Consider the following 14,939-nt stretch of genomic DNA (forward strand, 5'->3'; position numbering starts at 1 on the left):
TATCCCTAACCCCCTACCGCCTCACCCTATCCCTGCCCCCTACTCCTGCTATCTCACCCTACTCTGCCATCTTGTCCTACCCTGCCTCCCTCACCCTACCCATCTCCCTCACCCTCACTCTATCCCTAACCCCCTACCGCCTCACCCTATCCCTGCCCCCTCACCTTACCCCTGCCCCCTACTCCTGCTATCTCACCCTACTCTGCCATCTTGTCCTACCCTGCCTCCCTCACCCTACCCATCTCCCTCACCCTCACTCTATCCCTAACCCCCTACCGCCTCACCCTATCCCTGCCCCTTACCCCTGCCCCCTACTCCTGCTATCTCACCCTACTCTGCCATCTTGTCCTACCCTGCCTCCCTCACCCTACCCATCTCCCTCACCCTCACTCTATCCCTAACCCACTACCGCCTCACCCTACCCCTGCCCCTTACCCCTGCCCCCTACTCCTGCTATCTCACCCTACTCTGCCATCTTGTCCTACCCTGCCTCCCTCACCCTACCCATCTCCCTCACCCTCACTCTATCCCTAACCCACTACCGCCTCACCCTACCCCTGCCCCTTACCCCTGCCCCCTACTCCTGCTATCTCACCCTACTCTGCCATCTTGTCCTACCCTGCCTCCCTCACCCTACCCATCTCCCTAACCCCCTACCGCCTCACCCTATCCCTGCCCCCTCACCTTACCCCTGTCCCTACTCCTGCTATCTCACCCTACTCTGCCATCATGTCCTACCCTGCCTCCCTCACCCTCACTCTATCCCTAACCCCCTACCCGCCTCACCCTATCCCTGCCCCCTCACCTTACCCCTGCCCCCTACTCCTGCTATCTCACCCTACTCTGCCATCATGTCCTACCCTGCCTCCCTCACCCTCACTCTATCCCTAACCCCCTACCGCCTCACCCTATCCCTGCCCCCTCACCTTACCCCTGTCCCTACTCCTGCTATCTCACCCTACTCTGCCATCATGTCCTACCCTGCCTCCCTCACCCTCACTCTATCCCTAACCCCCTACCCGCCTCACCCTATCCCTGCCCCCTCACCTTACCCCTGTCCCTACTCCTGCTATCTCACCCTACTCTGCCATCTTGTCCTACCCTGCCTCCCTCACCCTACCCATCTCCCTCACCCTCACTCTATCCCTAACCCCCTACCGCCTCACCCTATCCCTGCCCCCTACTCCTGCTATCTCACCCTACTCTGCCATCTTGTCCTACCCTGCCTCCCTCACCCTACCCATCTCCCTCACCCTCACTCTATCCCTAACCCCCTACCCGCCTCACCCTATCCCTGCCCCCTCACCTTACCCCTGTCCCTACTCCTGCTATCTCACCCTACTCTGCCATCTTGTCCTACCCTGCCTCCCTCACCCTACCCATCTCCCTCACCCTCACTCTATCCCTAACCCCCTACCACCTCACCCTATCCCTGCCCCCTCACCTTACCCCTGCCCCCTACTCCTGCTATCTCACCCTACTCTGCCATCTTGTCCTACCCTGCCTCCCTCACCCTACCCATCTCCCTCACCCTCACTCTATCCCTAACCCCCTACCGCCTCACCCTATCCCTAACCTCTCACCCTACCCCTACCCTCTCACCCTACCCCTACCATCTCACCCTACCCCTACCCTCTCACCCCACCCCTACCCTCTCACCTTACCCCTAACCCGACATCTGATCCCTTTCCCCTCCCCATTACCTGCTGGAGTTGCAGGCGTTCCTCTTCCTCTTCATCTTCTTCCTCAATGTCAATGGGTTCCTGTTTGATCTCAGTGATGTTCTTCAGTGGGAGGCTCTGCACCTGTTTATGCTCCGCCTCCTCGGCCTCCTTCTCAGCGACGGCGTCTTCTTGTTGTAATGTCTACAAACATGAATATTCATTTATGCAGATTAGTATAGGAAACTGCTATAAACCCTTCATTTGCTAGCGAATGCTACACTAACTATATCAGTTGCTCTTAATATTGGCATTCAGTGTGCACAAAATAAGTTCAGTCTAATTTCTTTTGCTAGGCATAATTGCTGGACGAATGGTATTGAGTGTTTTACACCAGCCAAGAGTAAAAAGGGTACCGTTGGATGTGAATTATTAGCAACAGGCTACAAACCGATGAGGTTGGTGGTACTGCATACTTTTAAGGAGTTGAGAGGTATAAGAAATTCTTATGGTCTCAGGAGTACAGGTATTAATATTGGTTGATACTCTGTTAAAATGTGCCAAATAACTGTTGGATACAAGTATCAAAAGTCTTTTTAAGAAACCCGAATTTTAACCAAATCATTTTGGTGCCCAACATGGCCCAATGTCATGGAGCAGAAAAACTTGCTTAGCATGAAATTTTTTCATTGATACAAACAGGTTTACCAACCAAATTTTCAGGTGATTTTCAGGATATGCAAGCAACAGCTGAATATCAGTAACAAGCAATATGCAACAAATGGAAATTTGGTTGGTAATCCTGTTTTTATCAAGGAAGATATTTCATGCTAAGCAATATTCTGTGCTTAGCAGCTCTATGAAATTTGCCCCAGATCGTTTGGTAGTTTCTGACTCATTCCGACATACTGACCTGTCTATGCTGTAAGGCCATCAACTGCTGTTGCTGCTGCTGCAGAAACTGTTGGTGCTGTTGTTGCTGCTGCTGCTGCTGTTGCTGTTGCTGCTGCTGCTGCATTATGATCTGCTGCGTGTGTAGCTGTGCCCGGTGCTGGCTGGTGGGCAAGGGGGCTGACTGGGTCCTGGCTAGGGGTCTGTGGATAGGTCTGGATAATTAAGTTGGGGAAAAACGAGAAGGGGGGAACACAAACACACAACACCGATGAGAAAGATTGGATGATAGTGAAAGAGGGTGACCCTTGAACCCCAGGAAGAGAGTATGGTACCGATGATGTCATTAGTAGTATGGTAGGATTTTGTGTTGAGTTCAAAGGGAACGTGACCAATGAAGATGGAGTTGAAAGTAAAAAGTGAGAAACTAAAGTAACACCAGTAGAGTATGGCACCAACAATTTGAAGATTACGTTTTAAGATTATGTTTGAACGATTAGGTTGTGCCCAATTTCATGGTTCTGCTTACTGGCGAATTCTACACTTGCAATCACCTTTCTCCGTTTAATGTGCAAGCGCCAAATTTCTGGGCTAGCTGTGTAAGCGAAGAATGCCTGGTAGCATGCAGTACGCACTTGCACATGCAAAACTCCTTGCTAATTCCTAGCTTGACATAAGCACGGATTTCCCAGCTTCCGTAAGCGCAGATTCTTTGATGACGGGATGCAGAGCCATGAAATCAGGCCTTGACTCAAAGGGGGAAAGAGACAAAAAAGAAAAATTCTCTACAGAACAAAAGTTCACTAGAAAATAAATTTAAAGTAAAGAAATACAATCGACAGCGAAACCTTCACCAAATAACAAAAACCATTCACAGAAACACAAGACAGAGTAGGACAATTTAATTCATACAAATGGGTAATGCATGAAGGCCACAAGGTTGGGTCGGCAGTGAATGTTGGGAAAGAGAGTTATCAAGGTGGTGTAGTGACAGATGGGATGAAGAGTGGCTGTACATGTAGAGTGGAGGGCGGAGACACCTAAATTAATGTGTGGAGTCTGGGAGGACTGTTAGGTAGGAGGGGGGGGGGGGGTTGAGAGACGATGAGTGATAGTTAAGGCACTAGACAGTATTGGTAATTACTCAAAATAATTGTTAGCATAAAAACTTAAAAACAAGCAATGGAGAGAGCTATTGATCTATAGTATAAAACATTGTGAGAAACGGCTCCCTCTGAAGTAACATAGTATTTGAGAAAGAGGTAACTTCTATAACAGACTTCAGGTCTGAATTCTTTCATTAGGCATCTGAAAGCACACAAATTGGTGCAACAAGAGTGGGGTTTTTGTCTTCATAGTTCTCTTGCAACTGCAATGACAAATTGAGTCAAAATTTTCAGAGATTTGTTATTTTATGCAAATTTTGGGATATACCAAGTGAGAATACTGGTGTTTTACAATTACAAAAGGTGTCCAGTGCCTTTACGATGGAGAGTATAGGGTCAGTTAGTGTTTGGTATGAAACAGGTGAGGGCGGGTTGAAGAGAGAGGGTTCAGCAGCAACTTACCTAATAAGTCTCTGGGCGACGGCACCTCCTCCTATTAAACTCATGGAGTTGGCCTCGTGAAGTGGCATACCCCCTAGCATAGATGGGGGTACAGCGGTGGGTACGATGGAGCCTAGCGAGAGAGATCAACAGAAAATGTCATTAACGTTGTTTTCACTGGAAAATTTTCAATGCCAGTTTCACTTGGCTTTTTCACTTGGAGCAGTACTTGCTGTGCTGTTGCATTACATTGTTTCATTTCATGTTTCATTGGATGTTTAACTTGATATTTGAATTGATGCATTAAACTGGCTTTCGAATGAGTGTTTCACTCCAATGTTTCGTGGTAATTGCTGTGGGTGCTGTGGGTCATTTCAAGGCCTGCCAGTAACACATACTGACAACAATCAACAGTCATCTGAGTTAACAAACGTTCTCTCAGCTCTTCCACTGAGCAATCTTACATACCTGACTGCACGGTGGGTATAAAAGCAGGTGCGAGGGCAGGGGTTCCGGGGAGTGGATTCTTGATGCGTACTACGTCGTTCATCGGTGGCTGGACAGGAGGTTGCTGCTGTTGCAAATAAAAACAACAGACACCGTTTGATTAATATCAAGTTAGTATTCCTCTGGATGTTTAGTTCCATTCTATGCACGAGCCGATATCCACTGGAAATTGCATTTTGATGTATGCATTGCTGTGAAAGGTCACTAAAGTTATGAGAATCAACAATCAGTCAGGGCCCAATTTCATGGCTCTGCTTACCATAAGCAAAGAATTTGGCACTTACGGTAGCAGGGAATTCCGTGTTTACGTCAAGCATATATCATGGCTTCTGCGCTTGCGTACTCAACGTAACTAGGCATTTTACGCTTACACAGCTAGCGCAGAAATTCAGCGCTTGCACAGTAAGCAGAGAATGGTGATCGTAAGCGCGGAATTTGGCAGTAAGCAGAGCCATGAAATTGGGCCCTGATGGCTTTGGAAGAGGCAAAGGCCAGACGGCAGGGGAAAAAATGGCTATTCTTCAAGGTTGCTGCAGCAGATATAGCCATAGCCCAAACCGGAACTAGTCTACATCAGCCTGTGAGAATTAACCCTCCTACTCTTGGAACCATTTTTCCAGCGAGTTGATTGACCATTCGATACCATTCGACAGCACTGGTTGTGTATGTTGGCATGATTGTGCACAGAACTTATGCACTGTGTCAATGCATTAACAAAATGATTGCAGGCTGGAATAGTTTACTTATCATTCAATACCCAGCGCACAGTATTAAATGGTCAGACTGTAGAAAGGTTAATCAATATGAGGTTTTACATTTTTTGTATAACCTCTGCTGATTCTTTTGAAGGATTCAGTCTGCTTCCTGCCTCATGTTAAATCTCATAACTTTAGTGACCCTTCATCAATATCAATTCCAGGGTTATTCATGTCCAAAATACTTCTAGGTACCAGACTTTAATCACCAACTTCAGCCGTTTCTGAGCTTGGGATGTACGTCCACTGTCGTCATCGACGACAGAAACTCACAAAGCAAGACCGAAGAAAAATGCACATCCCTCAACCCCCATCCACAAGAGTCCATGCTAAACAATTCAAAAGTCAACCCATGCAACACAAGGCCATTGCGAGGCTCAATCCAAAATGCAAACCATGCAGGCAAGAGAAAAGACGGATAGAATGCCAAGTATTCAGACATGCCAAGTATTCAGGCAAAGGGGTTGCAGAGTGTTAATACTTGTTCACTGATGTCTTCAAATCGTACGGCGCCGAGGGACCGACACGATCGGACTCGATAACGCCGGCACTGGGCACGCAGGATTTTCTTCTACAGGAGACAGAAGAACAGTCACTATGAAAGGAGTAGTGGGGGGGGGGGGGGTTGGTGAGAGGGAGGTGGGAGGGGGGTGGGGGTGTGAGTGAGGGGGACAGGTAGCAGGATCAAGTGATGGTTAAAGGGGTAGTATGGTACATGTAGCTCAGACATTTATCATGCAGCACAAACATAACCAGCTTTGTCTGGTTCCCTGTAGACATTAGCAATCATGATCACTGTTTTTTCTTATTACTCCAAAAGGGGCCCAGACTAGTATTTTAAATCATCTCTCCATTTGGTTTAAATGTTTTTTGTTTGTTTTTTTATTAAAAAAAAGTTTGTTGTTTTTGTGGAAGAGTGTAGTGTACTCAATCAAACTTCACTGCTATCCGGACACAAACAGTGGTACCGATAGCCTGTTCCATGCTAACATGTGTAAAGCGCAGAAGGAACCAGTGACGCTATAGTGAAAAGGCGGAAGGCAATGGAAGTGTTGAATACCAAGGTATCGATGCTTGACAATAGGCTTCCAAATGAGTAGTCCGAGTGAGTGCATCACAGAAAATACTTGTAAGTTTAATGCAAGTTGTGTACATGGTTTGCTGCTAACAATCAAATTTGGAATGTGTAACTAACAAACATTTAATCATTGATGACATTTTTTTAATCAATATCCCATCCTCAGTGATCGAAGGGAAATAGCTATCTCATATTTGAGTGTTTTTATGATCATCATGGCAACCATGCCTCAGTTAATTTAGATGGAATTTAAAGGAGGGCCCTCATAATAATCATAGCAGACCAGTGGCTGTTTATGAAATGACGAAACCCTAACCAAGTTAATGTAAGTGTGATTTCCGTCACATCACAACTGTGATTAATCAACCTTTATCAGCTGTCAGAAATATCATTATGGAGAATTGCGTAAATTCGATGCGTTCTAAAATAGGAAAGTATAAAGTAAAGTCGACGAAATTGCTCAAACATAATCTTGGGAAGGTGTTTTTTTTTTTCACTCAAAAACATAAGTAGGAATAATAACAGAGAGAAACACACACAATAAGCGAGTGAGAGCACAACAGAGGGGGGTGAAAACAAAAATGCAGGTCACAGGACCAAGTTAAGAGATTGCTTTGGTTTTTGGGGCGTTTTCCACTTTTTTTCACTCACAAATTTAAAGAGACATGTTGCCTTGAATCAGGCGAATTGGTCTATGAAAAACCTTTGAAACCGTTTGTTATAAAAATGCATACATGTATGGCTAGAAAGATGTTTTAAAAAAAGAATATAATGATCCACAGAAATAGGCCTCAAAATTGCATGATTATCCTTATATGTCGTCAACTAACACAGTACGCCATTTTGTAAAGTAAAGTTTTAAAAGGAAAACCTTGCAATTTCGAGGGATGTTTGTGTGGGTCCTTATAATCTACTTTTAAAACATCTTTCCAGCCATAAGCATTTTATAACTAACGGTTTTCAAATGCTTTTCATAGACCAACTGGCCGATCCAAGGCAACGTGTCCCTCTATATAGGAATAAGAACAGACAGAGGCCGGTGAGAACATTTGCAGAGGGGGGGGGGGGGGGGGTGAAAACAAAAAATGCAGGTCACATGACCCAACAGCAAACAGGAGGGTGTACGTACCATCTGGGGTGAGTGCTGCGACGACCCACCCGGCGGCGGCAGACCAAGAGAGATGTTGGGAAGGGACGGTGATGTGTAGAGGTTGACGTCACTTGTGCTACTGCTGTACATGCGTTTCAGCAGCAGGTAGCTCCCTATATCCTACATGCAATATGAGGGAGAGTAGCTTTTGTCAGGTACACATCAAGTCAGCGCATCAGAGTAAAAATGTTTTTACATTTTGCTTTAGTAACAAAGTTGTATCTCGCGGAATATACCCTATGCACAGAGCGCAGTGCACAAAGGTGTGCACATACGAGCGCGTCTTCTGTGTGTCAAAGCGTGCACAAAAGGAATGGACCCCCCCCCCCCCCCCCAAAAAAAAGGTAGATGCGCATTGTTCGGAGGTGAGTTAACGCCTCTACCATCCTTTTGTACACGTTTTGACCCACAAATTGGCGGACAGCAGATGCGCGTGTATGTGCGCTGCGCAGTGTGAACAGGTTCTATAAGCCATTTGAGAATTAGAATGAAATCGGCGCATACATGTACATGTAAGACTTTATTGGTCATAAACAACTGCGCCCAGTTTCATAGAGCTGCTTAAGCACAAAAAAAAACTAGCTTAGCACAACAAAACTACGTTTACCAGAATGGCAATACCAGAAGCAATATTTCTCAAAAAAATACAGCACCTCAGCAAGTAATGTTTTAAGGGAAGCTTTCTACCATCATTATCTTCAAACTGTGCAAGTTTAATGTCAATCTGTGGACATTGTGTTTTGCGTTACACAAAGTACCCAAACCCATGAAGCATGTGAGATTAGAAATGGCTGCATTTCTCTTGACCCATTGTTTGGTCACAGAATCTACTTCATACTAAACCCTCAAGGAACAAAAGCTTACTAGACTACGTGTACCTTCCAACATCCAGATATTAATTTGTGGAAAACAATCCTCACAGGAAACTCAAACTCAAATAACAAAAAGATCTTAAAAAAAAAAAATGAAAAAACAAACCCCTATACATAATGAAGAATTCCAGGCCCCCCTAGCTATATTAATTAACCCTGGCCCCGGATGCCATTCAACCCACGGAAATCATGGCCTTCGGGCAATCTGGCAGCAAGTCAAGATGTAGATGTCCAATTAGGGTTGTAATAAGAATGGACTGGCACGGACGCTCATGTAATGAGGGAAACCCTTTCAAAATCATGCACGTTTTGGGAATTTTTTTTTTCCCCGGTTAAAGGCAGTGGACACTATTGGTAATTGTCAAAGACTAGCCTTCACAGTAGGTGTATCTCAACATATGCATAAAATAACAAACATGTGAAAATTTGAGCTCAATCGGTCATCAAAGTTGCGAGATAATAATGAAAGAAAAATAACCCTTGTCACACGAAGTTGTGTGCGTTTAGATTGTTGATTTTGAGACCTCAAGTTCTAAACTTGAGGTCTCGAAATCAAATTAATGGAAAATTACCTCGTTCTCAAAAACTATGGCAATTCAGAGGGAGCCATTTCTCACAATGTTTTATACCATCAACCTCTCCCTATTACTCTTCACCAAGAAAGGTTTTATGTTAATAATTATTTTGAGTAATTACCAATAGTGTCCACTGCCTTTAATAGCTACCTTTTTGTGCTTTTAAGTAGCTTGGGCCCCTGTCACAATATTCCTAAGGGCTACCTACAGAGAAAGGTTACACTAGCTTCTTACCTCGGGCATGGCCGCTGCTCCGATTCCATTCGCCCCGTCACCTCCACTAAGGGGCGAGCTTGGTCCTGAACCAGGGGCACTACTTGAAGGAGATGTATCCACTGTTTAAATATAAGTTTCCAAAACACGCAAGTTTAGAGACAATTGACTCACTATGTAAACCCAGAGCCACATGGTTTCAAACTCAGGGATGGGTTTCGGTGCATTTAGTAACTTACGCAAATTTGTGTACGATGATTCAAATATGGCGTACAAAACATGGAGAAGGAGAATAGTTATTTGGCAACCACTATGTATGTTGGATGTGTGTTCGATTCCTGGTCGTGACACTTGTGCCCTTAAAAAATGGGTACCTGTGAGGGCAGAGATGGTTTATGTGTGCGATAAGCTATGAGCGTGGTAACTCGCACCACCGGCAGTATACTCCCCAAGGAGCTGAGATGGTTTAAGGAATGATTTAAGGCCCAGTGACCAGGGGTAATAATGTCATCAGAAGCCCTTTGATATGCCCTTCGGGCTGTGATAAAAGCGCTATATAAAAATTTATTATTAGTATTATTATATAAATGTTGTACATAACTATTATTATTAACCATACCGGTTAGAGGTTTTCTCTTCAGGCTTCCGGGACCGTCTCGCCGTCGTGGGAGGGGGCTCCCGTGACTCCGCCTCTCCGTCACTTTCTCCTTCAAGCGAGACCGCACCTTCAGATTGGAGTCGGATGCTTAACAGAAGAAAAAAACAAAGCAAACATTGTTGGAAGAAAACATTTTCAATCAATGGAAAATACAATCAGGGGGCCTCACTCTATAAAGCTGCCCAAGCACAAAAATAGTAGCTAGGCCCAAACAAATTTAGGCTTATGAGAATATGGCTGCCAGCCAAAATACCATGCCAAATGTACCTGTGACTGGTATCCTTTTTTTGCTTAACGGCAGTGGACACTATTGGTAATTACTCAAAATAATTATTAGCATAAAACCTTTCTTGGTGACAAGTAATGGGGAGAGGTTGGTGGTACAAAACATTGTGAGAAACAGCTCCCTCTGAAGTGCCATAGTTTTGAATTTGATTTCGAGACCTCAAGTTTCGAAATCAACCATCTAAACGCACACAACTTAGTGTGACAAGGGCGTTTTCTTCTTTCATTATTATCTCGCAACTTTGATGACCGATTTAGCTCAAATTTTCACAGGTTTGTTATTTTATGCATATGTTGAGATACACCAACTGTGAAGGCTAGTCTTTGACAATTACCAATAGTGTCCACTGCCTTTAATAGAAAATTATTTTAAGCAACATTTCCCGGTTAAGCAGCTCTACAATAATTGGCTGAGCATCTTTGTAACTCTTCTGCTTTAGACAGAACTTTCATACCACTCGAAACTAGGGGTCGAATTTGAGGGGGGGGGGGAATCCACATGACTGCCGGGCTTGTCCAGACATAAGTTTACTAGCCTGGGGTGGGTTTCACAAAGAGTTAAGACTTAGTCTAATCTCGAGTTAGGACGAGTTACTCAGGCCTAGTCCTAACTCTTTGTGAAACAGACCCCTGATACTAAAAAACACTGGCTGCGATCCAGTGTTAGGTTCGAGCCCTGAAGACTCACCTGTCTTTCTCAGCGGGAAGTTACTGTCATACTGTCCAAACATGGGCTGGTAGTGAGCAGAGATATTATGGGGCGGCGAGTGGTGCTCCATGGATCCGTGGGGACTCCGGTTGGCCATGGACCATTGGCGGTACGCCTGGGGTGGGGAGTGATTCATCCCTCCACTGGCCGCCAGCTCAGAGCGCTGTTTGCGATCCAGGAGGAACTTCTGGAGTTTTTCTTTGACTTCTTCGGAAGGGTTAGCACCTAAAAAAGGCATAGATAAAATAATTATAATAAAAATCATTTATATAGCGTCAAAATCCGCCTCAAGGCATCTATCAAAGGACAATTCAGTGAATCTTCTCAGCACAGACAAAATAATGTTAACAAAGATCAGGTTACCGTCTAAATTGACTTTTAAATGCCTAAGTTGTGTCTGGGACCAGATCATATTTTATATCATATTTTTACAAATTAGGATAGGCGAGTAACTTTGTTTAAAGCATTTACGTTTAAACAGAGCAAAACAAAATAAATGAAAAAGGAAACTTTCTTGCTTATTTAAAACAACTCCCGGCGATGACACAACAACAAAACGAGAAAATATATAAATAAATAGATAAAAACTGAAACAGAATCGATTAACCATCAGATAATCTCTTCGACCAATTCCCGTTAACAAACAAACGTGTCAGCTGTTTGATCGAAACAGCCATGAGCTCAGAAAACTAAATCGACACAATCACAACACCTTCGTGAATACAACAAAATAATCAATACGTGACAAAAAAATCTTTTTTTGCTAACAACTTCTCGTGAAAAATCAAACCGCATTGACAGGTGGGGTTGGCAAGGACGTAAGCAACAGAGAAAAATACAATTGATCGCAGAGCTCTAAATAAAAATATCCAGATTAACTCTATATTTGGGTTGCGTTGGCAGTTGTGATGGTTTTTGGGGGGGTCGCTTAATAACAAAACACTGCTTTGGTCTAAACATAAAATACTAAATGAGGAAGGGGAAAAAAGAACATCCAAAAATAAACTCCGGATGAATTCAGGATTGTAAGAAACTTATTTCTATTTATTTGTTTCCTTAATGAGAAAATAATATCTATTTCGAGCTTGCAAGTACATCGTAGCACGATTGTTATTTTTAAAATTGTATAATCCGTGGGGGTCATTCAATTTACCCTGCTTTAAAATCGCACAAATTTGCTTAGCGAAGAAAACAATCTTGCTAAGCAAAAAAATCAAATCAAAACTTTTAAAAAGCAAAACAGGTTACCAGCCAAAATTTAATGCAATGTATGTTACACACGACTAGTAACCCGCCAATTTTTGATTACCAAATTTGCTTCCTTAGCAAGATCTTCTGCTCAACAGCCTCAAGTGTGATATTTAGCCCTATGAACATCAAGAACTAAGTGTCCACAGAATCAAATGGATGGTCCATTTTGACTAACGTAAGTTTGGAGGTGGGGGGGGGGGGCAGGGTGACAACATTTTGGAGAGTAGATATAGACCTTTCTTTTGCAACGTCACAGTCCGAGTTTTGCCAACCCAGATTGGAAAACTATGGAAAGCCGCAAATTAAGAAAAGATCGCTATTTTTGGTAACAATGTAATCAAATTTGTTGATTTTGTTAAAAACAAAACAAATAATTATGAGAGGTATATTATTTAATTGAAAGTTTGCAGAAAATGCTGAATTTGGTTAAAACATCTGTTTTTAAGATTTAGTGTTTTACTAACATTCGGCCGACCATGCCAACCAAGGCGGTTTGTTTATCAACAAAAGAAAGGTCTATATGTTGAAATCAATGACAGAACCTTGTGACCTACATTTTAGCAACACTTTCTGTAGTCTGGACAATCCAGTCTGAGTGTTTCATTTGTTACTAAACAGTGTACCAGACATTATACAAAAGGTAACTCAAAAGAATGGCTTAGTATTCTGTATCCAAATTAGCGACTACGGCTACTGCTGTGGCTACAGCTGTTGCCAAGGCATCCTAAACATCATTGAATGATGATTCAGCAATCTTGCTGTAGCCGAGCCGTAGCTGTAAAATTGGACACAGCCACAGTTTCCTTCGTACTCTTCCTTTAAAGGCAGTGGACACTATTGGTAATTACTCAAAATAATTATTAGCATAAAACCTTACTTGGTCAAGAGTAATGTGGAGCTGTTGGTAGTAAAAAACATTGGTAGATATAGCTCCATCTGAAGTAAGTTTTTGAGAAAGAAGTAATTTTCCACAAGTTTGATTTTGAGCCCTCAGAATTAGATTTTTGACAAGGGTGTTTTTTTATTCCAATATTATTTAGCAACTTTGACAACCAATTGAGCTCAAACTTTCACAGGTTTGTTATTTTGTGCAAAAGTCTTGTCTTTGACAATATTACCAATGGTGTCCAGTGTCTTTAAGGACGTGTCGTTCGTGACTTACTTGGTTTGTCCTTCTTGGCAAGTAGCTGCTTCAGTTGCTGCTGCTTGGCCTGCTGCTTCTGGGCTTCAAGCTGCTGTTGCTGCTGCTGCTGTTGCTGCGCTAGGACCATGCGATCGTGCTGGATTTGTTGCTGTGGTGCAAAGTGGACATTTTGAAACTGTAAGACACAAAGTTGCCGGGAGTGTTAATCGAAACCAACCGATGTTAAGGTTGGCTGGTTGAGAAGGAAAACAAAAACACATGCACACAAAAATGCTTGGGGAGGAGGGCAGGAGAAAAGGGGTAGAACCAAAAATTTAAATTCATGTTGGTGTTAGTCAACATAGCATGCAATGAAAAAAAATGTATAAATTGATAAAAAAGAATGAATCAGAATCTCAAACCAATCAAGAGAGAATTGTCTAACAAGTAAAATCTTCGGACACCGCCCTAAATTGATGAACAACTATGTACAGTTTGTACCTCACAAATTGTGGTGAGCAATAAGCATACAGCTAAGGTGAACTTTTATTCCATGAACGATCCGGTGATTATGGCAGTTTGTGAGTGCATTCGCAACTGATATAAATTGCTGCATCAACACACTGTCAAATCTTCTAGATTGTTTTAATAAAATATACTTTTGTTTACGCGTTTGTTTTTGATGAAATTTAAGAAGTTAACACTTTTGCAAAGAAATTTGCTAAGCAGTTTTTTTCTGCTTAACAGCTTTATGAAATTGGTCCCTGGAGACCCATTTCACACAGCTGAAAAATAGGCAGGGAACCAGTTATGAGAGATAAATATTAAACAATATCAATTAACCCATATTTCTGCTGAGCAGTATCGTGTTTAAGCCTGTAGAGACCATAGCAGCCACAATTGGGTTGCACTAAGATGCCCCTAGCAGTCACAAATGGCCTCAAGGTTCAACTTGAGTCCATTCATATGAAGAGGTCAAAAGAAAGGTAATGTACGGCTATGACATTTTCCAATGTAGTGTGTTAACATAGTATCCCAATTTCTGAACAAATAACTAGATTTTCTGTTTTCAACTGTAAAATCTGATAAAAATAAATAATATTAGCAACGTCTGGGCGTTTTGTGATGATTACACAGAAATTAATGGTCTCTAAAGAGTTAACTGCTACATGAAATTGGAACCTGGCTTGAAAATCAGACTGGCATAGATGGGTGTCATGGCAGAGTGGATAAGAGCACCGAATTCAAGCTCTGGTGATTCTGTTCAGCAGAGTGTGTGGGTTTGAATCCCGGTCGTGACACTTGTGTCCCTGAGCAAGACATTTAACTATAATTGCCCTTCGGGTGTGGAAAAGCGCTTTATAAAAACTGAATGTTATTATAATGATTTTTATTAATGTAAATACCCTGATCAGCTCGTGCTGCTGCTGCTGGTGCTGTTTGGACAGTTGATCCTGCCGCTGTTTGAACTGACTGATGAGGAGCTGCTGCTGCCACTGCTGCTGCTGCTGCAGTTCGATTAGCTCATGCTGCAGCTGCCTCGCTGCATCCGGGTTGAGCCGGCCTGGGGCCTCGCCGGGTGCGGCTGGCACTTGGCCGCTGGCCACATCTTCTGCCATCACATAAAAACACATACACAAGTTTAAGACGAATTTTCAATGCTT

The 14,939-nt window shown here is 43.2% G+C and overlaps 1 protein-coding gene across 11 annotated transcripts in view; it reads right to left on the minus strand.

The window, feature by feature from the left end:
- The window catches only part of LOC117299854 (histone deacetylase 4-like), an 82,857-nt gene that overhangs the window by 15,684 nt on the left and 52,234 nt on the right, over positions 1-14,939 (minus strand). For 7 of the 11 annotated variants that reach the window (XM_033783413.1, XM_033783415.1, XM_033783416.1 and 4 more), the window contains 10 exons: positions 14,682-14,887; positions 13,315-13,471; positions 10,881-11,126; positions 9,869-9,994; positions 9,271-9,371; positions 7,569-7,709; positions 4,568-4,673; positions 4,121-4,232; positions 2,575-2,767; positions 1,704-1,865 (listed from right to left, as the gene is read on the minus strand). In XM_033783413.1, the coding sequence (XP_033639304.1) occupies positions 1,704-1,865; positions 2,575-2,767; positions 4,121-4,232; positions 4,568-4,673; positions 7,569-7,709; positions 9,271-9,371; positions 9,869-9,994; positions 10,881-11,126; positions 13,315-13,471; positions 14,682-14,887 (1,550 nt within the window). The remainder of the gene's footprint in view (positions 1-1,703; positions 1,866-2,574; positions 2,768-4,120; positions 4,233-4,567; positions 4,674-7,568; positions 7,710-9,270; positions 9,372-9,868; positions 9,995-10,880; positions 11,127-13,314; positions 13,472-14,681; positions 14,888-14,939) is intronic. The other 4 variants (XM_033783410.1, XM_033783412.1, XM_033783409.1 and 1 more) reach the window with 4 other exon arrangements.

This window comes from Asterias rubens, chromosome 15 (assembly GCF_902459465.1).
Source record: "Asterias rubens chromosome 15, eAstRub1.3, whole genome shotgun sequence".
NCBI lineage: Eukaryota > Metazoa > Echinodermata > Asteroidea > Forcipulatida > Asteriidae > Asterias > Asterias rubens.